Source organism: Trachinotus anak, unplaced genomic scaffold, assembly GCF_046630095.1.
Source record: "Trachinotus anak isolate AG129_WGS33_773 ecotype Australia unplaced genomic scaffold, CSIRO_AGI_Tana_v1 ptg000032l, whole genome shotgun sequence".
In the NCBI taxonomy this organism is placed as follows: Eukaryota; Metazoa; Chordata; class Actinopteri; order Carangiformes; family Carangidae; genus Trachinotus; species Trachinotus anak.
In genome coordinates, this window is record NW_027273883.1 from 20,414,171 (window position 1) to 20,442,085 (window position 27,915).

Sequence of the window (27,915 nt, forward strand, 5' to 3'; positions counted from 1 at the left end):
TGGAGGCTCCCAAACAAAAATGAAATCTTGTTTTTAATAAATGTATATATTTAATCTCTCGGCTCTTTGTGAGCCATTAAGCTGACACTGTGCCATGTTGGAAGCTCACATCCTTTCAATTAACAACTAGAAAAGATCAGTTTTGACACGTGTAATGTACAGACATGTTCAGACATGCATAAAAATAATAAGATGAGGGAATGAGCTGGAGGAGACAAAATCCAGAATGATTTGTTACTGGTATTCTTTGAGGTACCAACAGCATAGGAATAGACATACATACACACACTGCAGACAGAAATTAGCACCTTATATTACTGTGTGTTGTAATGTGTGTTTGAATGCCTTGAAAGGTGCCTATAAATAAAATGTATTTTTATTATTTATTATTGTAGGGACAGGCACATATTGTATACATTGTATACACGCACAGGCCAAACACAGCTGCACACCTTAACATCTAAAAATCTTGTTTTGCTACACATGTGATCTGTGCAAAATGTCTGTTATATCAAAATGAACTGGAAGGAATATTACTAAATTAACATTTTTGATGACACACACACACAGACATGCACACACTCAAAAAGCAGAAACACGCACCTGTTGGACGTAGCTATATCCTGCAGCAGACCGGCTAGCTCCGCCCCTTCAGGACATTCTAACCAATCAGATCTGTCTGTATTCTGCACCTAAAGAATGAGGGAGAGAGGAAGATCAAAGTGAGAGAATGAAAGAGAGAGAAGATATAATCATATCAGTCTACAATTAAATGGCAGCGCTCCACACTCAACAATGGATGTAGTGACACAGGTCTGATGTAGGTAACAAATACTGAGCAGGGTGATCCTGACTGGAAAACTTTGACGTGAAAGTCTGCAGCTGAAAATCACTCCAACACAGGAAACAAACACAAGATTGTTGATCTGTTTTTGCCAACACATAAAACTGACAAAACCCTGCTCCTCAGTATGACAGAAAGTTGCAGTTTGACTTTGTATGACGTCATGTTACCAAGCCTTATATATGGGGCCGATATAACATAACATGTCTATCAGCGATGTTTGTCATTGTCATCTGAACAAAGCAATACCAGTCATGATGCTTTGCAAACGTGCAGGATAAACTTGTTTTCAGGCTACTGGGACTGATTAATCTGAGAAGAAAGCCAAGCAGCTTTAATTTTTCTTATTATCGGTTTCACCGATAATAAGAAACCAATGATGATACATTTGTACATTAGAAATATAATTTTCACAATTTTAGTCTTTTAACTGCACCTCTCAGTCATCTTGTGGACCACTACATTTGAAGAACCACTGCTGTGTTATCATCACAGAATCATTGTGCATGTTACCACCAACTGCTGAGTAACATCACACTCATTTGTCAATTCAATTTCAAAGTAAATTGATCAAAGAGGTAATGTGCCAAAAATCCAATTGAATAAACACACACACACATACGCATATACTCTAGGTGTTATATTTTTCTCATCCCATTTTTCCTGCTTTCCTCTAATTGTCCTTTTGATCCTTCTGCTCTTTATTGCTCCTAGTCCAACCTTGTCGATCAGCCTTGTTGATCCATGATTTATTCCATGATTCTGCTGCTGAACTTGTACACCCTGGACTACACCCTCAGCTAAAGAGTACTCTGCCCTCTTCGTTCACTGAATTTCCTTCCTACATCATTTATTTCTTCTCTCTGTCATCCCTCTGAATTTATTCTTGTCTTGACATGTCTCTCCACACCATGATGTCTAGGGTACACACCCACCCAGAGCACCTGGTCCTCAGACTGTGTGTGTGTGTGTCTGAGTGTGTGTTTAGGATGGTCCTCACTTTAAAAAGGGGTAATTACAAAGTTAAGTTAAGGTCTGAGTTAATATCTAGTTTAATGTTACAGTGACATTTTAACTTGTGGAATATCTGTAAATAATAAAATCTGTGTTTGCATACGTTTCTTTAAACACTGTTGAAGGAGCGTGTGTGTGTGTGTGTGTGTGTGTGTGTGTGTGTGTGTAAGTTAATGTTTATGTGAGTGTGTGCATGCTCTGCGTGTCTGAGTGGATGTGTGTCCATGTGTTTGTTGAACGCATGTTCTCTCTGATCTCTGGTGACATCATCACCTCTGTCTCTGTAGCGACACAGCATGGTTGTTGCTAGGCAACGGGGTTAGGAGGAGACCAAGATGCTCCCCTCATTTGCTTACTTTTCTCGCAAACACACACGCACGCACGCACGCACGCACACAAACATTAGCTTGCACATCAGGATGAGAGTATATTTATGTGTCCCTGCCAACCACTCACTGACACACACACGCACACACCACACACACACACACACACACACACACACACACACACACACACACACACACACACCTACTTATCATCCCTTCTCCATCCCTGCTCTCCGCCTCCTCTTCGTCCTCTCCTTCTGCCATCTCTACCTGACCAACACCCTGACTCTGTAATACTGGACTTAAAGTCAGATGAGACAGACAGACAGTAGAGGACAGTCAGACAGTCAGACACGCTGCCTCTGTCATAATAGATATTAAGTTCAGACAAGTGACAATGTACCTGACAGCAGAGAGAGAGAGTAGCACATTTGCCAGAGGAACACACAGTGGATCATGTATGAATATGTCTGTGAGTGTGTGTGTGTGTGAGAGAGAGAGAATGAAGACAGAGAGATTATGAAAGAGCTATTTACCAGCATTGGAGACTGGAGCAAAATCTGAGGTCAATTTCATGCCCTGTGCAGACAGTTTGTCTCAGTGTCCATGCATATATTTGGATGATCTTGTATGATTTGATAAATAATCCTAACACCATACAGTCAAGTTTGATTACAGTGCATCACACCATGGACTTTATGACTCATTACACGTTATTTCACCTCATTTGTCTCAAACCTGAAATGCTTTTTATTCTGTTTTATTAAACATTTGGTGCAGATGTCAGTGGTCTAGATTTCTAAATTTTTCTAGCTGAAGGTGTGGTGAAAATCCCTTAGGAAATGGGAAACACGTTGAACTCAAATGTGTTTCTTTAGTTCAGTTCATGCCACATATAGTGACTGGGCATGAAAACAGATAGCCAAGGGAGTTTGATTGCGCACTTGGCCAAGCAGGAAGCTCTGAATTAGGGACTGATGGATAAATAAATAATTTAATGTACATGTTTCCTGCTCAAACATGGAATAGGTCACAATAATTGGACATAATAGGCTTTGACATTTTGGATTGCACTGAGATATTTCAGCCTATGGAGATGAGACAGGTATATACAAGCCTTCCCTCACAGTGTGTGAGCACAGTTTACACAAAATACTTGAGTTAACATGTGTGAAATGGACTTGGGAAAGACATGAATTGTGCATACATATTAAGGGACCAGTCACTGAACACAATAAATTCAGTGTTACTAGAGGCAGACTATAAAGTTTTAAAAACATTTCACACTGACAAAATGAAACTGCTTTCAAGAAATAATAAATGACTCTTTCTCAAACTACTTCTGAATCCTTTTTCATTAAATTAGCATTTGCCTTTAAGTCCTACCAAGTTGTGATTGAAAAAAGACAAGTTGAAAATTTCACTAATTCACTCTTGATTCATTCTCCCTCTCCCCTCCCTTGCAGTTTCCAAGCTATGAGCGGGATCTTTGATTGAGATTAAGAGCCCTGAAATCAATGAAGGATAATTAAAAAGCCTTTGTTGAAGGGCAGGCACACATGTCTGTGTGTGTAGGTGTGTCTATTTGAGAGAGAATATGTGAGTCATTGTGTTTCTGTGATGGTATAGATGTTAAAAAGTGTGTGTTGAGGATAGGGAATGTCTATTGAATTCTTTTAAAACTGCACATTGCTCTCTGCCACCCAACTGGATGACTGATAATGAGACTGAAGAAAACTCAATTTAAAAAATGGTTATACAATTTTGATTTTATTTTCCTTAGCTACTGGATGATAGAGAAAAGTGCAAGGTGGGAGAACAGTATTGCAGTACAGTACTCTGAGGGAGGGTCAAACTTTTACAGTTAAATCTTTTAAATTAACTAATGTGCAATGACTACATGCGTGGAAGGTAGATGGATATTTCTCTGAGCAAATAAATTAGTTCCTTGCACTGTGCTGCTTAGTGACTCATCCTCTGGCTGTGAGGAAATGGCTGGAACATACACACAGTTTTATGTGTGTGTGTTGCTCTGGGTGGTGAGCAGGATAGAGAATACACACCTCGATGTTACTGTAGCTGTTCGCACAGTGGTAATGAGGGTGTTCGCACGAGGACAAATTTGTTACGACAGACAGAAAGAGAAACAGGTAAGTCAGTGAGCTTGTGTGTGACAGAGAGAGTTTGTGTGTGGGCGGTTCAGGTAGCTGGATCTAATTAGTGAGAGGAATCAAAAATACACACACGCACTCCTGCACGCACACAAACTCTCTCTCTCCCACACACACTCATAACTACAAATATTAGGAAGCTTCTAGGCACAGCCTTCAGTCGGATCATATGATCTCAGGGTGACAGCTCACCTTGTGTCCCACGTGCAGAAACTATTTCATGACCCTCAGGCCAAGCCGAAATATTAGGATTACATTTTACATAATTCATGAGGGTCTACAGCAAAATCAGGCAATTTTTCAAACTTGGTTGTGTTGACTTTTGAGATGTATTTTCACCAGACTGTCCACTCTAACCCTGCCATTCTGCAATGCTCTGGATTATACCTATACTGGCTACATTTGTAAACATCCAATATCTTTTTAAAGAACTCATTCCTGATGAATCTGTGACATGACTACTTAAATATGGTTAAATTTAGTCAGTGACAACCATAACAACTTGTTTAAGGTTAGAGAAATGCTGCCATCATGGTTTAACAAAATAATCAATTCTTGGGATGCAAACTCTGATCTTTGGTGTCAAAGTGAAACGCTTGCTTGTCCTGCTGGTACACATACTCACACACAACATACTGCTTGTTGCTTTGCCATCCAATATGAATTTATGTCCTTCAAATGCTAAGCTAAAGAACGTATATGCCAAACTTGTTTGAGTGCTCCACAACTGGCTCTGTCTAGTGTAGGACGTGTGTCTGCTCAATATTTTACTGGCAGTTAAGTAACTTTCTCATAGTTTTTTTAATTTAAGTATTGAATTTTATTAATTTTATTGTTTGTTTGTATCAGGACAAGAAACTGTGTCCTCGTTAAAACCTGCTTAATTCTGAATCATCATCAGTTTTCCTCATGTTACATTGAGATGCTGTTATTTATTATGCTTGGGAAATAGAAGCCACTCTAAATCTCCACCTGCTTTACTGCAGTACAGTCTACAAGTCAGCCGTCTTTGGCCTGTACTACAAATCATTTTGACTATCAGACAAAATTGGACAGACACTCGAACAGAGAGTGACAGGCACATACAAACCAGCACTTTTTCTCCCTCTCTGTCTTGCTCTCTCTGTCAGTCAAGTTTTGGTGAAACTACACTCTATTTTCAGAACAGCAGCACAGCAGGGCTGACTGACTGTGTGTGTGTGTGTGTGTGTGTGAACTGAGTCTGTTTTTATTATTCCAATATTTTCATTCTGCAGTGGTGGCTGTTAATATTTCAACCCCCAAAATACAAACAAACATAGGATCAAGATTCTTCAGTCATACAGACATGTTTTCAAACATGTTTCAGTGCTGTGCTATGACCAGTACTGACACCTGAAGAAGGGACACACATGGAGCACAAATTGATATCTGATAAAATTTCATAAAAGTAATGTTGACATGTATGCACAACTTTGCATAGATGTTGGTCTGTTCGTGACTGTGTGTGTCTGCCTATGTATGCACTGTATTCACCAGTCGTTTGATGATCCTAAGGGTTGTGCGCTGTATTCGGGGGGGCTCGGCATGCATGTGTGTACGCAGCACGCGTGAGAAGCTTTGCAAGCAAGAGGGTGACAGGCAGTCGGGACCCTCTCCACCATACAGCTGGACCAATAGGGACAGACATTGAATAGACTCCTCCCACACCTCCTGGTTTTCAGCGGGCAGCTACAAAGAAGAAAATCAGTTAACAAACTGAACGATGAAATAACTCCTGTTTCTATTTACATTACTATGATTTCTATGGACCATGGCCTGAAATAAAGTGATTTAATTCTCCTTCTTCTCCGAGTTTTACTCATTATTCATGCCATAAATAAAATACTTAAAATAGAAATTTGAAATTAATTCAAACAATTATCTTTTGTCATCTTTTCACACAGAGTTAGTCAGTATATTAAAGCACACATTCAAGAGAATTTTATTTAAATTAATGATTAAAGGCCATTATATGTACAATTTATGAGTTTATTTTGTATTTATAATAAATAGAAAATTCCACACAAACACTACCAGAGGTTATTTACTGTACTGTACTTGGATATATTGATTTATTTGGAGGCCGTATCGAGTAAATATCAAAAAATGTTACAGGCCAGCATCCAGGATCAATGTTCTCTCTACACCACGTACATCATATAGGGTTACAGTCCGTAACTGACCACTTGTCAAATTATTTACTGCAGTAAGTAACTCATAATACTTTACTATGCATCAATAATTGGCCCACTGCTCCTCAGAACTGCTTGCTTTTAACACGAGCAAGTTTTGCAGCTTTAATGATATTAGATTCAGGGATCATACTGACACTCCTGCTCTCCCTATCCTAGTAATACCCCATGGAGCAAAGGGGCTGTGCAGAGGCCAGGGGTGTGTCAGCTGCCCCCTTAACCCTCTTACCCACAAGCAGACACACACACACACACACACACACACATTTGCTCACTCACCACTCAATGTGTCAAGTATAAGTAAAAACCTCTATTGTGTCCCCTGAGACACCCTCTTCTCCTCCTCCCTCTCTACTTTCTTTCCCCCCTCTCCTTAACATCCTCAACTTCCCAGGATGCCTCACAGCAACCTTCTCTCTTTTGAATGGATTCTTCTCACCTCTTTTTCATTCCTTTGAAACTTTTCCCCTCTTTACCTTCTCTTCTCCAGCTCTTATTATACTCTTTTATTCATCTAAGTCTCTGTTTTGTTAAGAAAAGTTTACAAATCATGTTTAATTTTTGTTATGTAAATAAAGTTGCAGAAGGCAAGAAACAAAGACAATCATTCATCAATTAACTGAATTAGATTCTGAGTGCAGATAGAGGAAGTTAGTTTGCAGCACACTGCTCTTTAATGTCCATTTTAAGTGATTATTTAATCCTCAGTAATGTGTATGGAGCCAGAAGGTGTGGATGTTTTAATAGCTACTGCGATAACATTTCCACATTTCTCTTGGCAGAAAGGGCAAGATTGTACCCACTCTTATCTTCCTGCTTTTCAGATTGCATCAGGTTCTGTGTTGGTACTTGCAGATATAACCCTTTTCTGCAGATTTCTGGGATTAATAATTGAAACAACTATAAAATACTTACTTCAGTACACTAAGATAATCATCTGTATTGAACAGACTTGCAATGTGCAAGCAGCATACTACATTTATGTAACATTCCCACATTATAATCACATTACATAATCAATACATTTGTAAAATAAATAAATAAATATATATATAACTTTAACAGAAATAGTTGTGGGAATTAGAGGACACACAGTCTGTGCATTTCAAGCATTTTATTTGTCTCTTTAAAAATAATATCCTGACAGAGATAACAGATATACACGTTATCAGAAGAAAGTATTTTTAACTAAGTAGTTTTGGTGTTTACAGTGCAGTCCGACATGGCAGTAAGTTTGAGAACTAACATATTTGGTCTAAGATGCTGCAGATCTATTTATAGTGGATGAAATGTTTAATAGTGGCAGATGTTTTTACTGCTCTTAATGGATTCATCTGGTTTTGGTTTTGTTGCTCCCTCATGAAATCACTGTTTTACCTTTAGATGGAAAAGTTATTTTAGATCCTGGATTTAACCAACAAAACAGAACTAAAATGGACATCAAGCTGGTGTGTTATAAGCATTTCAAACTAATCTGTAGAACCAACTGTGAAATAATAAGGCTTATAAAATCACTAAGGGTATGTACACTGACGAGTATACAGTGGAAGTGACTGTGGTGGACATTAGCAACTGGTGAAAAGTGCTTGATAGGGTGTCACAGTTGATTTGACCAAGGAGGCCTTTATCTTGCATGGTTAGTTATATTTTGTTACTGTATCACATTTGCCGAACTAATTCAAGTTTCACTCACGTGTGCAAATCATAACAGCATATTCCTACAACCACTTGGGAAAACATAACCAGACAAATAGGCATGTACTCTTATTCTGTATGTCTCTATCTCTGTATCTCAGTCTCTCTCTCTCTCTCTCTCTCTCTCTCTCTCTCTCTCTCTCTCACACACACACACACACACACACAGAGGTTCTGTGAGTGTTGGTCTCACCATGTGAATGAGGTGTATGCTGAGTTGGCTCAGGGGTCTGTTGGCCAGGAGCAGCTTCTCTGCTGCCTCCATCTCTACTGCTGGACAAGATAGCCTCTGGCTCTATACAAACACACACGCAAGCGCAAGCACGCATGCACACACACACACAGACACACACACACACACACACAGACACACACACACACGTTAAATCATTTATAGAGATTTGACAGTCAATAATGATGGATCCAGAGACCTGCCAAGACAGATTCTGACAGACTGAGACAGACACAGAAAGACACACTGATAGACTAACGGAGGAAATAGTTTTCCTGCACACGCTGTTATTTTAACCCCTCTTTAGCCGTGATGTGTTGAGGACAATTGAACACATTGAGCAATTTATATTATTTGTCAAATCAAGTTATATTTGCATTTCATTAAGACTTCAGTCCTCTCACATCCTCCCTTTTTTGCTCACCGCTCCCCCCTCCCTTTTAGCACCCCTGTCCCTCACTTTGGCTTATTTTAGTTCAGTTCATGCCTACAGTGGAACTTCAGGCCAATTAGCGGTGGAATAATGTGATTAATATTGGCACATATTTTCTCTCTCCCCAAAAGTCACTTCTCTGTTATGCTCTCTCTTTCTGTTTTTTCTGAAGTATATATAATCTCTGACTCTCTCTCTTGACCAACAGAGTAATAGTTTGGGGAGAGCGGTCTAGTCACGTCCTCTCTCCTTATCAGACCTTATTACCCAAATGAATTTGGTTTAGGAAGAAGTTTTCTTTTTAATGAGCTTTGCATTTCTCACAGAATTGATTTCCGCTGCACAGTCTGTGTGCTCCCTTTTCCATCTCTGTCTCTCCTTCTATCTCTCCATCCTCCCCTCTCCCTCTTCTGTCCATCTACATCCAGTCTTTTACCCTGCCTCCCCTTTAGTCCCCCCCTTCTCGTCTAAGCATTAATATGTATGCGTTGGGCTGGGGTGCACACTATGGGGAGATGGGGGCTGGTGTGTGTATGTGAGCATATGTGAGTGTGTGCATCTGTGTGTAGGGAGGCAAGCTGAGGACAAAGCCAGTGGTGATAATGAGGCCGCAGGGACATAGCCAGACAGGCCCCTCTGTGTACGCCTGCAAGTGTGTGTGCGTGTGTGTGTGTGTTTGTCCCAGTGACTTGGGACCTCATCCGCTTTCTCCTGAGTCCACAACTTCAATATTGCAGTTGCTTAAACCGTGCTAGCATCCACTGCACACATCAATGGACACATACTCACAAACACACACACACACACACACACACACACACACACACACACACACACACACACACACACACACATACTCACAAACACACACACACACACACACACACACACACACACACACACACACACACACACACACACACACACACACACACGCCTTCAGGGACATGATACAAGGACAACATTTTTAGGGAGCTGACTTTGTGATTCTGTTGGTGATTCTGTGCTCAACAGAAATGAAATTGATAAATAGTGGTCACTCAATGTGGGAGATACACCAGACTAAGGACTATGTATCATGTATCATGTATCATTTGCTGTATCATGTAACACGATACAGCAAAACAGCTGACACACAGGTAACAATAATATATATATATATATATATATATATATATATGTAAGCCAATGTGGCTTACAATATTGTCATGCAGTCATTTTTAAGAGAATAGAAAATTGTTGTTTGTAAGGATATTGGTTTGTATCTTGAAAGCGTAAATCACCAAATATTGATGTCTTCTCCAGAAATAAATTTAGAGATATCAAAATTGCAGAGAGCCACAGATATGATCACAGCCACATTAACTTCTTATTAATTAACATTACCATTTGTGGCCATTAATGTGCCTTATCAGTGGGTTTTCATTCATGAAAGACCAGGCAAGAATGTGGGGGAAAGAGGCATTTGCATTTAGTTTGAGTTCTTCAAAAACCTCCATCTATTTCCTTTATTTTCTGTTAAGGTTTTTTTGTGGAAGCATTCTAATGATGCTTCCATGAAATTATTTTGTGCAAATGAACGACCATAATCTCTGTCACTGGGGAAGGGAATAATATGCAATACATTGCTAATAAAGTGCTGAAAAATTATACTAGAGGTTAGTTTTTCAATACATTTTCTGATCTGTTCCATGCCTCGCTGAAAGGCAGCTTAGCGACCAGGGTAGTGAATTTATTGTTCTCATTAACCTGTATGTGAATGTTGATACCTTAAATGCAGAGCGGGAGACAACTGATGTTTGTTTCAGTATGTTGTGAAGCAGTTCCAGAAGAGCTTGTAACACAAGATGGCCGGTCTTCCTCATGGCATGCCCCTCTCCATCCAGGTAGAGTGTTGCAGCTTCTGAGAGGGTATTCACAACCACTTCTATTAGGCCTGTGCAGCAGAAAAAGAGGTCATCATGAGAAGGCTGTGGCTGAACTACAACCTGCTGGGTTTTGTTTATGTCTGATAAAATTTCAAAGACCTCAAATTCTTCGTTCTACACTCCACTGATCCACTCCACTCCAAACACATTAAAAACTGGGCAAAGGAAATACCATAACAGACCAACAGTGTGTCATATTATTAAAACAAGTTATCTATTAGCAAACAAGAAGAACTTCATGAAATATCAAACAATCACCTCTGCACACATGCTCATTATTATATGAGCTAACATCACAGATTGTAACCAATCAAATCAACAGACTTCTATGTTCCAAACAACATACACACCTCACTCTCTCTTGTACATGTATGTCTGAGGTGTAAAGAATAACCTGAGCCTGTGTAAATGTCTGTAACTGCAGGATCTGGTTTGACTCCTCAGTGGATCGAGCTTCTGTGCAAGATGAGAGACGCTCTCCCTCTTCAGTCAATTAGCATTTCATTGTCACCAACTTGCCAGAAAAGAATAGAAAAAATAGCTGAATGTGACATTTAACTATTTCCACAGAACTTGTACTGTGCAGGGTTGAATTGTTCCATGGAAATCTAAGAGTATTGACACACCCAAGTCCAGATCCACACAACAGTAACACATGAAACAACAATGAAGCACAACTCAGTTTATATGCACATCTAAAAATAAATTCTGTTCTTCCTTTTCAGCTCACTCTATCAATCCCTAAAAAAATGTCCAATGTAGAACATGTTTTAAAGATGCTAATCCTTGCTAAGCCATGAATAAATACCACTTACTAAAGTGCAAACCCATGTTCCTTGGCTCATTAATTTTAACATGACATGGAAGATACTGCATATTTTGCAGCTCTATCTGTCTAGTTAGCTATTGTGGGCATCTGTCCCTGAGGTGTTTTCACCACACATCTGTGTAAGTGAAGACTAGATAGATTCTGCCCTGACGAGGTTGACATGACACATGCATTCCAAAAAATGTATACTGTGCCAATATTTAGGATAGCAAAGTCCAAAGTTGTACTTCATTTCCAGTCCAGTGCACCAAAAAGTAACAGTTAAATAACAAATGAACTGAATCACTGTCTTCACTGGGAAAAGTACTGCCAGGTTATTTTCTATTCCAATAGATCTTTATTTAGAAAGTAGATGTTGTGTGTGTTTATTTTTGTGAGTGAAAGTGCAACGCTGCAGACACTAGAAAGCTATTAAGCTAGACTTCTGTCAGTGAGATGTACTGTTACTTTGTCAAGCTCCCTCATAAATTAAGTAAACAGACTGCCCCACTTTGGACTGTTCAGTCAAACAAAGGCTTCTTCTGTTAATGTGATCTGACAATGCAGTCCTGTTAAGAAGTAAACTCTGTTCTACACAGATAGTTGCTTGTGTATATGTTAAGAACATAATTCTTTTAATATCTGCCATTCCTATACGTAGCAACAAATCACAAATATGTAATCACCAATAAGAAAGAAAACCTGGATATACAATCAAATAAACTCTCTAAACTTTGACATTTGTGCCATCTATTGACAAAACACTATATCTGTATAATTAATCAAAACTAAAATTACATTTTCAAGTTCCTACATTTTTATGCTATATGCTATGCTAGAGTTAATGCTGTAATATCCTGCTTCAGTTTTATGGAGACAAAACAGCACTGAACAGGCCAAGATGTACGTTTTCATGCTTGCTGTCGTGACATGCCCCTCCTTGTTAATTTCCTGCCTGGACTCTGTTCAGTGTTTCCTATTTTATTTTGAAATTACTGTCCATATGAGCCTGTGGTGTTTTTGCTTCCTGTCATTGTGTTTTTTCCGTTGTTTTTCTTTTCCACCTGTGTCTCATTAGTTAATTATTTCCCTGTGTATTTATAGTCATTATAGTCAGTAACTGCATGATTCATGACTTGATTCCTCGTGTTACTTGTCTTACCTGTATATTTACCCTTTGCCCTGTTTTATGAATTCTGGATTCTTGCTGGATTGAGATTTTGATTTGTTTGCCTATTTTGGACTGCCTTTCTGTTTTCTGACTCTTGAATACGTCATCGACTTGTAAGCCTTTGTTTGCTTTGTTAAATAAATCAGTGAACTGCATTTGTCTTACTAAAGCATCTGCAATTTGGGTCCTTTTCCCTGTGTCTTTGCATCAGTTGTGACACTTCCACTCTAAACACATTCTGTCATGACTTGGTTGACATGACACATGCATTTCAATGAAATTGAAGCATAGTAGAATCCTTAAAAATATTTAGAATGAATCCACAAAGGGTCACACTTAAGAGTAGGTTTCTAATGGGCTACAAGGAGAAAATAATTTGATTGGACGGTGAGGATTACAATGAGGCTAAGATGTGAAAAGCTGGAAACTAGAAAGGGAATTTGACGCCTAACCAACTTTATTTCCAAATACATTCTATGTTACCAACACACTGGTGGCACTCTGTGACCCATCAAACCACCTGTCGACTTTAAAAATGTGTCAATTTTCTCATGGTGTCATTGCATTTAGCTTTGACCTGCTGCTCCATATGTTTTGGAATTATGGAATAAAATTGCTACAACCGAGGACTATGCATGTTCTCACTCATTTGGCTGAATTTCACCAGTAACGTCAAACAAAATGTAGCTCCAGATTAAAGCTCATTGATATGAATAAATCTGTTACAACCAGAAGAGACATTTAGATCCACCTCAATACCACACAAAGAATGTGATTACGGCAACAAAGTCAGCAAAGCAGAGTCTTTACTGAACTGTAGATTAATGGATAGTTTTTAATATCATCTATCCTCCTCAACTGCTCACAGACTGTATAAATGCCTTTCCTCTGAGCTGACTGAGTTACTAAAGTCATCTGAAAGTGACAGAGTAAAGGTTTTCCCACTGCATTCTACAATTTAAAAAATTGTGCATTTCCAAAACATAGCCCATTTATGCATTCTTGACCCACTGAGGGTAGCCTTGATTAAATCATGCTCAACAAGCACCAAGCTACTGCAGAACAGTCAACACACAAACTTTAAAGAACAAATGTAACTGGTTGCTTTTAAATCCAGTCTATAAGGCTTCTCAAATTAAACCTTTCAAATCATCAGGAGTGAGGGAGACACTGACATCCTGGCAATGCACTGAGCAAAACAAACAATTCATGAAAAATGATACAAGAATAATGTGAGCAGCAAACATAATAACACTTTTATTCATAGAGCAAACATGACACAGTGACCCACATGCCCCACATTTGTTACCATTTTAGGTTCATTATAGATAACAACAGCCACTGTTATTTGTTTCAGAAGAAATATCATAAGAGTATCATAAACATAGGGGCCGGCATTCAGTCAGCAAAACATCAGCAATACTCTCAAACACATACACACATACACACACATGTGCGTGCAACACATGTTTAACTGTATATATCTTATGCAGATACATATAAAATGTTTATGGTGCCATGGCAGAGTACCTTGTATGAGAATCTGCATCTATGTGTATGTATGTGCCTTAAGTAATGATGACTACTCTTATCTCTTGATTGTCTGTGTATTTGTAAGGTGGGGACATATTGGTAATCAAAGGAATATCATCTTCATTCAATCAATGCTAAGAAGTAAATTTTAAATGTGTCACAAATGTATAAATGATACTTGCTTATTTTAAAGCTAAGGGAATAATCTGTGAGTGAAAACCATTGTGGTCTGTCCTATTTTGGAGTTTGGACTTTAACAAGGTTAAAAATAGACATTCCACAGTGCTTTGCAATATTATCTATTTATAAACCACTGTAAAATGAGTTCTACAGGGAATCAACAGGATGGATGGCTCAGATCATTACTGTCAAAGCTAAGTAGGAAAGTTTTCTGGGGAGAGAAAAACCTCTTCAAAACTAATTACATGTAATTAATGGCAAATTGTTCAGCTGATTTAAATAAAGTTCAATTAAGGAATGTAGATGGTTTTAATAATGTGATTTTCCCTGTTAATGAATGTTAAAATACTGTACAGTGGCTTCGGAAAGTATTCAGAGCCCTTCATTCTTTATTGTGTGTTACTGTGTTATAGAGCTAGATTTTTTTTGGGGGTGGTTGCATAAAATTGCCATTTTACCCATCAATCTACACTCATTAACTGTTAATGATAAAGTGAAAACATGATTCTAGAATTTTTCTTACAAATTTATTAAAAATTTAAACTGAAAACTCTCATTTACAAAAGCATTCAGGCCCTTAATTCAGTACTTGTAAAGTCCTTTAAGTCTTTTAATTTGCACACCTGGATTTGGGCACTTTATCCCATTCTTGTTGGCAAATCCTGTCAAACTCCATCTGACTGGATGGGAAGTGTCATCTTTAGGTCTCTACACAGATGTTCTATGGCATTGGGCTACTCAAGTACAGTCGAGCATTGTGGCTGTGTGCTTCAGATCATTGTCATACTGAAAGGTGAACCATCACTCCAGTTTCAGGTCATGTGAACTCTGGAGCAGGTTTTCTCCAGGGACCTCTGTGTATTTGGCTGCATTCATCCTTCCCTAAACTCTCCCTGTCCCTGCCGCTGAGAAGCCCTGCCTATAGCAGAATGCTGCCACCACCATGCTTCACGGAGTTCAGCTCCAAGAGTTCAATTTTGGTCTCATCAATCAATTCAATTTGTCACAGGTGGACTTCAGTCAAGTTCTGGACACATCTCAAGGATAATTGAAGAAAAAAGAGAAATCTATCCAACATTTCTGAAAACATGATTTCACTTTGTCATTATGAATTATTGAGTGTAGATTGATGGGAAAAAAATCACAATTTTATCCATTGAAAATTAAATATACAACATAATAAAGTGCACAAAAAATAAACGAATATTCTCTAAAGCCTCTCTACAGTATGTTAAGATTCATTAATGGGGAAAATGGCATTATAGAAACCATTCACATACTTGAATAAACTCAAACATTATCCATCAATTACATGCAATCTGTTTAGTCAAATCATGTGTATGCCTGATGTGCTCATTGAATATCTCAATGCAGATGGTTGATGTGATCCTACAGCTTGTGACCAATTTTGTGTTAGCCCTTTGATTAATTTCAATAATATAATTAATAGGAAACATGTTCCATTCATCACATTTTTTCTAGAATGTATGCACCCATTTTTTTGGTAGCTAAAAGAAGCAGCCACTTTTATTCACCTCAATATTAAGCATTCATTCATTGGTCAAGAGAAATACCTAACTGAATGAGCTACTATTTTACTTACAAAATATATACCAGAAATAGATCTCATACATCTTGCTAACTTTAGGCAACTAAAATCCTCACATTGTCACATATTATCATAATGTAAATATATGATGTTATGTTTGATTATGTTAAGATTACTTATTCATGTAGGGATGTTGTTCTTTGTGAAACAAAACACCTAATGTACCTAATACCTAATCTTTATGAATAAATACCTTTTCAGTGCTATCCAGGGACTACTGTGTCAACTGCACTAGTATCAATGAATATATGAACAGCATAAACTGGAGACACACTGTTCAATATCTTAAATTTACTGTCAAAAGTGTCTTATTGATTTGTATTATGTTAAACTGTCAATTCAATAACCTCTTGGGTGCTTGCTAATATGAAAACATTAATATGGAAGATCTTAGTGGTATGAATTCTGCCAGGGGGCATTACTATTGATTGGACACATATGGACATAGTATGGAAGAACCATTAAATATATATACATATACATAGAACTTTTTAGACATCATTTGGGGAAATAACCTGAACCCAATTTTAAATGGCAATTTATAAATGCAAGTTCCACAGAAACTAGATAACACCAGCACAGAAGCAATTACCTAAAAATTCCTCTGAGCTTCTCACAGAAGGTCAAGAGAAATAACAAGGATTGGTGACGGATCAAATCCGGTAAGGAACCTCAAAGACCTTCAAGGATTGTGAAGACACACAGAGCCCCTGAAGATTTTTTTAATTAATTAAAAGGACAAGCATGATTTAATTAAATGACACCTTGTCAGCACCACAGCCTAGGACCAAACTAAGGGGTTGCTTAGGATGCCAACACATTTTGGCTGTTCTACGTGCTCTAGGTGTGCCCATTTCCTTATTAAATCATGCAGTCTGCTTGTCAATGTGCCAACAAAATGAGTCTCAAATTCACTCTTAGTAGAGGAGCTCTAGGTTTCATATCCTTACATAATCAGATTACAACCTAGACTTTCTACATTAGTCTGTTCTCAAATAAACACTGAGAAATCCACATCATATAAAATAATAAGAACTTTGTTTAGGTTGTGTCTCTCAGTAAAATTATTCTTCCCCTCCTGCCTCTGTTACTCGCTCTTTCACATTGTCACTCACTTCAACCACCAGCTTTCTCCTCCATCATCTCATCCTTTCTCCCTGTCCTCTCACCCAATGCACTACATTCTCTCTGTGTCTCATTCTTCCTCTCTGTCCCCTCTCTGCTACCCTTTTTACCTCCCATTTTGCTTTCCTTCTTCTCCCTCATGCCTTTTTTGCCATCATCTTTTTCTTTCTGTTGTTCTGTTCTTCCTCCCTATCTGTCTCTCTCTCTTTTCTCCCTCTGTCTTCATCCCCAGGGGGTATTATCTCAGTCGGAGGCAAATCTGCCCAATTATAAACCTCATCTCCTCTCTCTCCCTCGTACACACACTCACACACAAACTGAGTTCTCTTGCACCCCCCCCCCCCCCCCCCCCCACACACACACACACACCTCCTCTCTGTCTCAAATATACACACAAGCATGAGCACAAATACATTCACATGAGCACAAAAAACCCACCTCCTTATTTTGTGCTTCTGTCTATTTCATTGCCTCCCAACACACACACACACACACACACACACACACACACAGACAAACACACACACACACACACACACACACACACACACATACACACCACTCTTCCCCTCCTCTTTCTGTCACACCTTAAAAAGCCAATTATACACGCTTCCTCCCTTCTCCTCTTCTCTCCCTCTCCCTTCTTTCTTGCCATCACCATACTGATCTGGAGTGAACCACAATGAAAAGAAGGGAGAGAGAGGAGAAGAGGAGATAGGAGAGGAGCCCAAAATAGAGAATAGGGGAGAGGGTAAAAATGGGAACAGAGGAAAAGAAGGAGAGGAGATGAGGGGCAAAATGTGAGCTCAGTAGATTGGAAAAGTGGATAGAAGGAGATGAGGAAAGTGAGGGATAAGAGTAGGAGAGGAGAGGAGAGGAGAGGAGAGCAGAGGAGAGGAGAGGAGAGGAGAGCAGAGGAAAGGAGAGGGAGATAGCGTTAATTGCCCGGGCAGTATTAGTGCTGGGTTGACAGTTTCTTGTTGAGAGGAGAGCTGATTGGACGATAATGATGCTGACTATTGAACTGCCGTACTGCTGACCCAATGGAAGCAGAGGGAGAGGAGGGGTTGATAGTGGTGGTGTTTTGGGGGGTTTGGGGGAAGGAGGTGCAGTAGAAAAGATGGACAAAATGAAACACAAAATAATGAGTGAAACACACACACACACACACACAAAAAGAGAGAGAGAGAGGCAGAGGCAGTGTTTGTATTTTTATTCTTGTGAACATCTTTAATTTAGTGCATTCATTCTCTAATGCCAGATTTAGGCTGTATTCTACATGCCAATGCTTTGTGCCTTATGATTCCTTCCTCCTAATTAACGTGAAAATCCTAAACTATCTCTTGGGTGCTCAAATGGGCCTAAAATGAAAAAATGCCCTCACTCTAAGAGGACACAGGTCACACCCCTCTGGATGCACTGGAATCACTTGGAATCAACAAGAAATTCAAATATTTTGCCATAGCCAAAGGACAAAAAAACATTGCCTCTACCTCAAACACACATACACACAGCCAAGGTTGTTGACCTGAATAAGCATTATGCTGCAGCAGGACAGCAGACTGGAGAAAACAAGATGTCAACAGGTAACATTACAAGTAATGCTAGCAGAGTGGAAACATGATACTGACACACAGTGTAGTAGTGCAGTAGGTTCAAAGACAGATGAGTCTTACTAGTGTAAGGGAAAGCACAAAAGAAAAGTCGAGAAGAATGGAAGAATTCTCAAGAAAGGCGAGAAAAGCAACATCTGTCCTATTTCTATCCATACTGTATGCAGACATATTGTACCTTGTTGTTGTAGTATGGGCTCCAGGTCCAAGGCTGTGTCTCCAGTAAGGTTGCACAGCAAAGCAACTGCATTTTGGACCATCCCACTCGTAACATTACAACGGTTAGCCTAGAAAAAGTTTGAGACAGAGAAAGGATAACTAGGTTATAGGTCATCTTACAACATCCTGTACTCCATATTTGTCCAAACATTGTCTAGCATTTCTAACATCTACTGTCTAACATCAGACTAATTGTGGTGACAGAGTGATAATGTTAATAGAGGTAAGGTAGTGGAAGCTCACACCATGTATGTGTTACGAGAGCTAGATATAGCATGGCAGAATCAGCCTTTTTGCAAATCTGTCCCAGTGTCTCATTTTTCCCACAGCCTGTCATTAAAGACAAATCAGTGAAACTGTTGTCGCCAGGACACCCCAAACATTAGGCAAGGTCAGTTGGTACTAGTGCGTCATGGGTCACACAACACAGAAGCCAAGCAGCAAGAGAAAAAACTGTCTGGTATATGCACTGTAACAATTTATTTATCACTCTTTGAAAATTGTTATTAGAATACAATGTTGAGCTAAAGATCAAATTAATTCTGTCTGTCAGTGGATGGTGGAGTTTTGACCTGTGTTAGTAGAAAGTTTTAAAGAGAAAAAAGGGGCAAGTCTGTAGTTTCCAATTTCCTCCTACTCATATTTCCTTGCATTCTCCCTCCTCCTCATTTGCTTTTCTTTCTTTTATTCTCCTCTTCTTCTCTTTCTGCTTTCAAAACCTTCTCTCCTTCCTAATTCACTTCTCCTTCTCTCTCCTGCCCTCGTTTCACTATTTGATCCTCTCTGAGATACACCAGCTCTGCCTGCAGGGTCTGTGCACATCAGTGTGATCTGTGTACAGGCTGATAAGCCTGGCTGGTGCTCATCATGTGCAGTAGCCTGAGGCTGAAGACACTGACATCAATTCACACCTAGGACAACTTGCCTGTCAGTGACATCACATGACTAAAGCTAATTTATTTTGATCTTTATGGATTAATAAGCCATGAAAGGACTTTAAGCAGATCACTGAAAGCGTAAACGTGGAAAAGAACAACGAAAAATAGAAAAACAAAATGATGTTTTACTTTGTGACTCACGGTCCTTCCTATTAACTCATAGAACACTGGAATTACTGGGTATTACTGATGTACCTACAGTACAGTATAAGAGAGGCAAGATTTGTTAAAGTATTTGACTGCAACCCACTGAATCCTCTTCTGCCTCCTCAGGCACAGCAACCAACCAATTAATAACCCAAGTCTTACTGGTTTCCTGAAATCCTTTTATGTCTGAAGCAGGACTACTTCATCATCTAGACAAATACAATTAGGGGAGTTTCTCCATGGCAAGTGTGATCACTAGTGACAGGGGTAATCAATCCAGATCAGAGTGTTTCAGGCAGCATAAATCAATCCAAATGTGAGCAATACAGACGGCACTAATGGATCCTGACATGACTGGTTCAGACAGGAGTAAACAATCAGGAGAGAAGTTAATCAGGCTGTTGGATAACAGTGTTTAACATTCTGCATCAGCTAGTCAGGGCTGGACGGGCAGCCAAGCAGAACACTGATTATTAAGTGAGTGCACATTTGTGTGTGTATGGGTGTGTTTGTGTGTGTGTGTGTGTGTAAGGCATAAATTGTTTGCTGCAGCACAAGTGTTTTGGTTTGCTGAAAACAGATTGTGTTGTGTTTGTTGGGGGGTGCATTAGATTGTGCGTATGCAAAAAGGGTCAGGTGAAATAAATTGTCTACTGGAAACATTGTTATGCTTCGCTGATAACAGACAAGTGCTGTGTGTTTGTGTGCAATCTTAATAGTAGAGTCCGTATTCCCACTCTATTAACCCTTCTCCCTCTCTATTGCTGACCTGCCAGTCAATTACACCAGCCCTCTAATAGGTCAACACCACTCAGACTAATTTACATAAATACATCTATAAGGGTTACATGGAGCAAGTGCGAGAGAGAGAAGGAAGGTGCTACAAAACAACTGAGCTGCAATAAAACAGAGTAGGAATAATATAATATAATACAGATTGTGATGACTGGGTTTGATTTGCTGATTGTAAGATTGTTTAACAGACTGACTGATTCATTGACTGATTGACTGAATGAATGACCAAGTGATTTACTGATTGGCTGAATGAAAACTAATTGATCAACTGATTAACTGAGATTGGTTTATTACCGTGATGAGCTGAAAAACTGTTGGTAGGATCCTGCTGTGTTTGATCAACCTGAAAGGGAAAGAGAAAATACATGTTGGAGCTGAGATAGAAAAAGGCAAGTGAGGAATTAATTCAATTTAGTAGCATTTCACTGCACTGTTCACACACAGACTTGCACATGCACAGACACTTGGCTGTTTCATCTTCATTAAGGTTGGAGTTCCGCTACAACAACTCCTGTCTGGTACCAGTGGAATTGGTGAGAGAGGAGAGACGAAAAGAGGAGACACAATGAGAACAGATGAAATGAAAGGAGGTGAGGGAAGAGAGGGAAGGGCATGGGAGGGGGAGATGAGAGTTAAAGGTAAGATCAGGTAAGAGTAGATTACATTTGGTGATGAGGAGAAAGGAGGGGGAAGGTTGGGGGGAGGGGTATTTAGACAGAGAAGAGAGGGAGGACAGAGGAGAGGTGAAACAAATGGGTGAAAGGAGGAAGTTGAGAATGAAAAGAAAAGAGTGTTGTGGACAAAGAGAGGGTAGAGAGAGAGAAAGAGATGGTGTCTACGGTATATTAGAAATGACAGTCTGCCCACTTACTGATTAAGGTTCACAGCCAATTACTTTGTAGTTCGAGAGTCTACACATATGCACACACACCTTGTGTATATATGTGTGTGCCTGTGTGCATTAGAAAGCAAGAATGCATCGAGACTACAATGGGAATGAAGCCTGCTAAAGTCAGACAGGTGTTAATGTACTGCAGGCAATAAAGCCTGTCCACTGGTTTACAATTCTGTTGATTCTAATTATGATTTATAGTTTGTCTAGCAGGCAGCAGACCACTCAAGGAAACCTTTATTTAAACAAGCTGATTCAACACTGTCTAAGAGAGTTTTCAGCAACAGACATTACCTTCTACCTCATCACAAATGTGCTCTTTTGGGACTGAACTTCAGTTAATGTAATGTTTAGTTAATGTGATGTTCCCAGAGCCTGCAGAAACCATGGTGTATATTGAATTGAGAGGCTTTTGTCACTTAATAAATGTAAAACATTCTGGCAGAGATGTTCAGCAAAAAAAAGAGTACTTAATGTCCATCCAAGGGTGTTAACAAGTTGTACTTAATGGCCATCCAAGGGCGTTATTAAGTTCTCACAATTCTTTACTTTTCTTTTTCACAATTGAAATGTTTTTTTTTTCTTTTACTAGACAGTTGCCTACTTTATATTCAGTGTCCTTATATTTAGCTTTTTCCTTGTTGCATCAGATTACTTTTGCTGCAGTCTTGCAACCTACTTTTTACACAGAGATCAATACCACTTTGATTTTATCTTAATGTGTGCTGACATATCCCCCATGCCATTACACCAAATTCTCAGCTCACAGTCAGCATCTGCAAAAGCAACTGTGATTTATTGGACCAAGCAGTTGCTTCAGTCTACAGTCTAGTCTTGGAGATTGTATAACTATGTGTAACTCTTCAATGTTTTAGTTGGTAATACTGGAAAACCAGTATGATTAGATTGTTAGACTGAGCCAATTTCTGCATACATTGGCAAGTCCTTGAACAAGTCGTGCTACTCTCATCTGACCCCTGTTCAATGAGATATTTTGATCCAGAATACTACTGGTCATGTTTGGCTTTTTGTTTAATGCTTTAATGCTATGTCGGCCATATCTAAGATGCTGCCGTTAGAACCACTTAAGTAAGAGCATATTTATTGTAACTATGTTTCTTTCTGTTGAACAGTGACCCTATCTTTTATACTGAGAAGTCTGTAGGCTTGTAGAAACGTTGGGCTGTGGACAGTGACTATATTTCTATGGTAGTAGTTTTTTACTTGTCATGATGAATGAATCCAGAAATCTGTGATATACTTTAAATTTAGCTTGGTACACTGTTAGATCTTTTATGAAGGGGTAAATATGTGTGAGTGTGAGTGAGTAGGTGAGAGTGTGTGTAAGTGAGAGTTTGTTTGTGTGTGTGTGTGTGTGTGTATGTGTTTGTAGATGTGATGGATGGCCTCCCATTAAGTAGGTGACAGGCTGAGAGATGAGAGGACAGGCCAGGCCAGCACGACATGATAAACTGGACCACCTTTAAACTACCAGCCATACATCAATAGACATTGCACACAACACCAGACACTGAACAAACCAGTGCACAACAGACTGCCAATAATAGAACAAACACAGATAAGACCTTACTGCATTAGTCACACATCATCATCTTTATAATAGAGAATATAATAATTATCACAATATGGACAGCTACAACACTGAATTAACCTTTGCCCTACTCTACTCTAGATATTCCTGCTGTCAGCTAAACACTTAGAGCTCTAAAATATTAGATGATTTTGAAAGGGCAACATGGACCTTGTTACAATATTTCAAGTGAAAAGATAATAAACAGTCAGGATGTCAGGAGGTTATATTTTAGCAGTTGGAAGTTTTAGTCAAATTAGCCTATATCACAAAGCAGTGAAGAGTTCTTCCCTAGAGGATGGTCAAATTATTCAGAAATGACACACCTTAATGAGTTTTTCTATCATCTAAAGAATATTTTAAAATATTTTTTCATGCATTTATTCACTGCAGAGAGTAGCCCAGTAAAACAAGCTGTTTCATGCAATAGCATCTTTTAAAAACTTTAAAATGACCACCTTGGTGTTGTTAACACTTAATGATTCCACTTTTCTCTGTTTTTGTGTCCAAATGACTACAGCAATTTGATGATGTAATGGTTTTGCAAGGCTCAGTCTATGTCAAGCTATTAACTAATGATGAAAAAAAGACAGATATTGTATGTTTAGATATTCTTCTACAATAACAACACAATAGCCAAGCCAGAGAAAATAGTACTTTATATTTGGTTGATGAGAGACAATCATACATATAAGTACATCAAACATACATGGTCCCTCTCTCCCATGCACACACACATACACGCACACGCATGCATGTGCACACAGACACAGACACAGACAGAGACACACACACACACACACACACACACACACACACACACACACACACACACACACACACACACACACACACACACACACACACACACACACACAGCATGAGGTTCTTTGGCTAAAGGTCATAGTAAATGTACTTGTTTGAAGGTGTGTCTGGGCTGTGATAATGCAGAGAGAGACAGCAGGCTGCCTTCCCAACGTTAATGTCCCCAATTTACTATCTAATTACCGCACGGCTGGCTTCATAGCCACACTTATCTAACCAAGACCCAGGCAATTTAATTTCTGATGTATAACCGCAGTGATGGAGGGAGAGTTGTGGAGAGAGGGCACAGAGAAAGAGAGAAATGTGGACTAATGTTAATAAATTAGAGATGGTGAGAGAAAGAGAACGAGGGAGACAGGAAAAAAAAGTAAAATATTGTTAATAATGTCAGAGGAAAAGAGTGAGAGAAAAACAAAGATGTAGAGAGAAGAGTGCTGACACCAATTTGAAAAGTTCACGTCACTCTACTTCTGTCAAGGAAAGAGGGGGACAGGGAGAGAGGGAGGAAGAGAGGGAAGAAGACGAGAGGGGGTAATATTACTGATAAGAGAAGTAGGGGCATATTCACCAACAAGGGTGAACTGTGAACTCTGGGAGGGTGGGAGGAATGGATGGAGATGGTCGGAGAGTGGGATAATAGTGATAAGGGGTTTATGGAGTTATTATGGCTGAAGTAGATAAAATAAGTGGATGGAAGAGAGGAAAGAAATAAGGGAAGGATGAAACAGATGGCTAACAGTAATGGTTGCTGTAAATCAATATTTTTATTGAAAGATTTAGGATGAAACATAGAACTATGCATGACAATATTTGGACATGGACATTTCCATGTCTATAATTGTTTTGTGATCCACAAGTACCTGTGGTTGTGTGACTGTATTTGTAAGATCAAAAGGTATCTTAACTTATATACAGCATACATAGTTTGAGGATATATTCTGTAATCATTTGACTAATGTACAGCTGAAAAAACTGGTCATTTGGGGCATTGCACCCTTTTTTGCCTACTTTTCCTTGTCCTCTCTTCAAAGCCAGGAGGTGATGTACACATATCCATGCTACCGCACCCACTGACATTTCATCCCTTCTACCCTCACCTTTTTCCTTTGTCAGCAATTTCTCTCATTCCAAGTGTTATCCTTTCTTCCCATCCATCCTCCTCAAACTCCCTTACCATCTCCCCATTTCTTACGTCTTCCTTCTATCCTTCCTTCTACCCCTCCATCCACTCCCTGCCCTCCCATTCTCTCTCTCTGCCTCCTCTCTTTTCACCCTCACTTTCTATGTCTATCAACAGCTGAAAAGGGAGACAGATGACCAGAGAATCAAGACTTACTGACAGCTGCTGTCAGAACACATCTATCAAGCACACATACACCACAAGTGAGTGTACGCATCTGCACGCATGTGTACACACACACACACACACACACACACACACACACACACACACACACACACACAGGTGAGTCATCTCAGTCAGAATAGGGATCAGCAGATTCTCTGTGCAACAGCAACACATCATTACCTCTTTTTATTCTGGTGTGAGATGATTGTTTCCTCAAGAAATGTTTTTAAAATACTGAGTAGCAAATTACTTTGACATTATGCAGCAGTGAATCTTACTTTAACGGCAGCAATAATTTTGGCTCAGTGTTGTGTATGTAAAGCGTGTGTATAACACTTTTTAACAATCTCTTCAGGAGTAGCTAGTGTGTATATCAGCACAATATGTCAAGTCTTTACACATCTTAGCTGATACAGCACCTTATACCTGCCACTAAGCTGATTACTAATGTAGAAAACATAGGTTTTAAGAAGGGTGAAAAGAGTCTTGTTCAATGCAGATAACTAGCAGTGGCACAGCTGTGTTGATGTCGCTAGCAGTCCTGAATGTGCATCAGCTACATCAATAAAAAAATTATTATTTGTATATATCTCTATGTACTGTAGAGGGTAAATAAATCACTGTCAATGATAAGTTTGTGTGTTTGTGTGTACATTTATGCAGGTGTGTGTGCTTGTGTGTGCATGGTTGTGAATAAAAAACAGTTAGTAGTGATTCTCAGTGCTGAACTGGGAAGGACTGGCCTTGGCATTAAAACATTACATATTGAGAGCCCAAAATGTGCCTGTGTGTATTTATGTGTATGCCTGCCAGGACTGCAAAACATTTCAGTACTACCAAAGCTTGGTCTGGGATGGAGAACGTGTATAAGTCCAAAGTATCTCCAGGTAACAAACATGTTGTCCACATACAATTTCAGTCACTACGGGAAAGAATAATGTACATTAAGAGGAGGGTATATGTCTGGAATCTATAAAGCAGGTTTGCTTGTAATTTTGTGGTGCTGTGCATAGGACAACTTCAATGGATGTATAACGTAAAACCAGTATATTATGCTTACAATACTTAAAATGGTACTGCAAGGTACAGTAAAGTCACATTTTGTTACGATGCCTTAACAGCGTTTTGCTCTCTCTGTAAGTGATTGATTGTGTGTGACTTAGGAAGTGACTATGTGTATAGTACCTGCAGATCTGCATGCTGTGTTCAGTCATTGATACCAGCAGTTTGAGTGCGTAGAGTGGGGTAGGCTCTGCTGCTCGAAGGAGAGACTCATACCTAGACACAAACATTCATGAGTACAACATTTGGCTTTCGTAGTGTTAATAATTAATGTAATGTTCTGATCATTAGTAACAGAGTGTAAACTGGAACAGACCTGGAGAGTGGGGTGGAGGAGAGGGGGAGGGGAAAACCAGAGTTATAATTGGAGAAGGAGAGAAAATAAAATGTGGGAAGAGGTGCAGAGGAGAAAATTTGAGAGGTAAAGGTGGGAGGAACAGAAGAGATGTGAGGAAGAAAAATATCGGAGGAAGTAAAAGTGAACAAGAGGCAACACATAAGGCAGCATTAAGAGAGAGGGACATTTTAAAAGAGGGGTAAAAATAATAATGGTATAGGAACAGACAGTTTAGATCCACACAGAGGATGTCATAAGGAGAAAAACATACCACAAATGTCAACGTCTATTTTGTATTCTTGTTACTCTGCCATGATATGGACTTCTGCAAACTTCTGCTCTCCACAGATTGTCTGATCATTGGCTGCCAACACTCATAAAGACTGATGCTTGTCAGTTAGCCGTATCTGACAAGTACTAGGATGTGACAAGGACCCACAGAAGCAGGACACAAAACAACTCTGCATATTCTATTTTACAGAAGACCTCTAGGCAGGATTTTGATATCAATGAATCCTTATATTATATATATATCCATATATTTGTGCAATTACCTTGACGAGACTATCATCTGTGTATGAAACCCCAAGACAGTAAGTGGGCTTGTTCATTATAGAATTTAAGATGGTTGGACAGGAAATCAGGGTCTTTGTTCCTCTAAAGTGCAACTCTAACATATCACCTGTTGTCAAGATACAAAGGTTTAATGTATTTTTGACCTGGCAGTCATTGTACTGAAGGTGTTTTGGTTTGAATAATGTGTCTATGTACAGCTAGTATTTACTAAACAGTATTGGGGTCCTTGCATAAGCCCAAGATTAGTTTTGACTTCACAAAACATCGTCTTGTTTGTCAAAGGGGGG

General features: G+C 39.2%; 1 protein-coding gene across 5 annotated transcripts in view; it reads right to left on the reverse strand.

Moving 5' to 3' along the window:
- The window catches only part of ulk4 (unc-51 like kinase 4), an 86,553-nt gene that overhangs the window by 4,233 nt on the left and 54,405 nt on the right, over positions 1-27,915 (reverse strand). For 3 of the 5 annotated variants that reach the window (XM_071469673.1, XM_071469674.1, XM_071469675.1), the window contains 7 exons: positions 26,839-26,931; positions 21,292-21,340; positions 19,077-19,185; positions 10,701-10,867; positions 8,460-8,561; positions 5,874-6,068; positions 604-692 (listed from right to left, as the gene is read on the reverse strand). In XM_071469673.1, coding sequence (XP_071325774.1) covers positions 604-692; positions 5,874-6,068; positions 8,460-8,561; positions 10,701-10,867; positions 19,077-19,185; positions 21,292-21,340; positions 26,839-26,931 — 804 coding nt within the window. Of the gene's footprint in view, positions 1-603; positions 693-2,393; positions 2,489-5,873; positions 6,069-8,459; positions 8,562-10,700; positions 10,868-19,076; positions 19,186-21,291; positions 21,341-26,838; positions 26,932-27,915 lie in introns of all 5 variants that reach the window. The other 2 variants (XR_011686701.1, XM_071469677.1) reach the window with 2 other exon arrangements.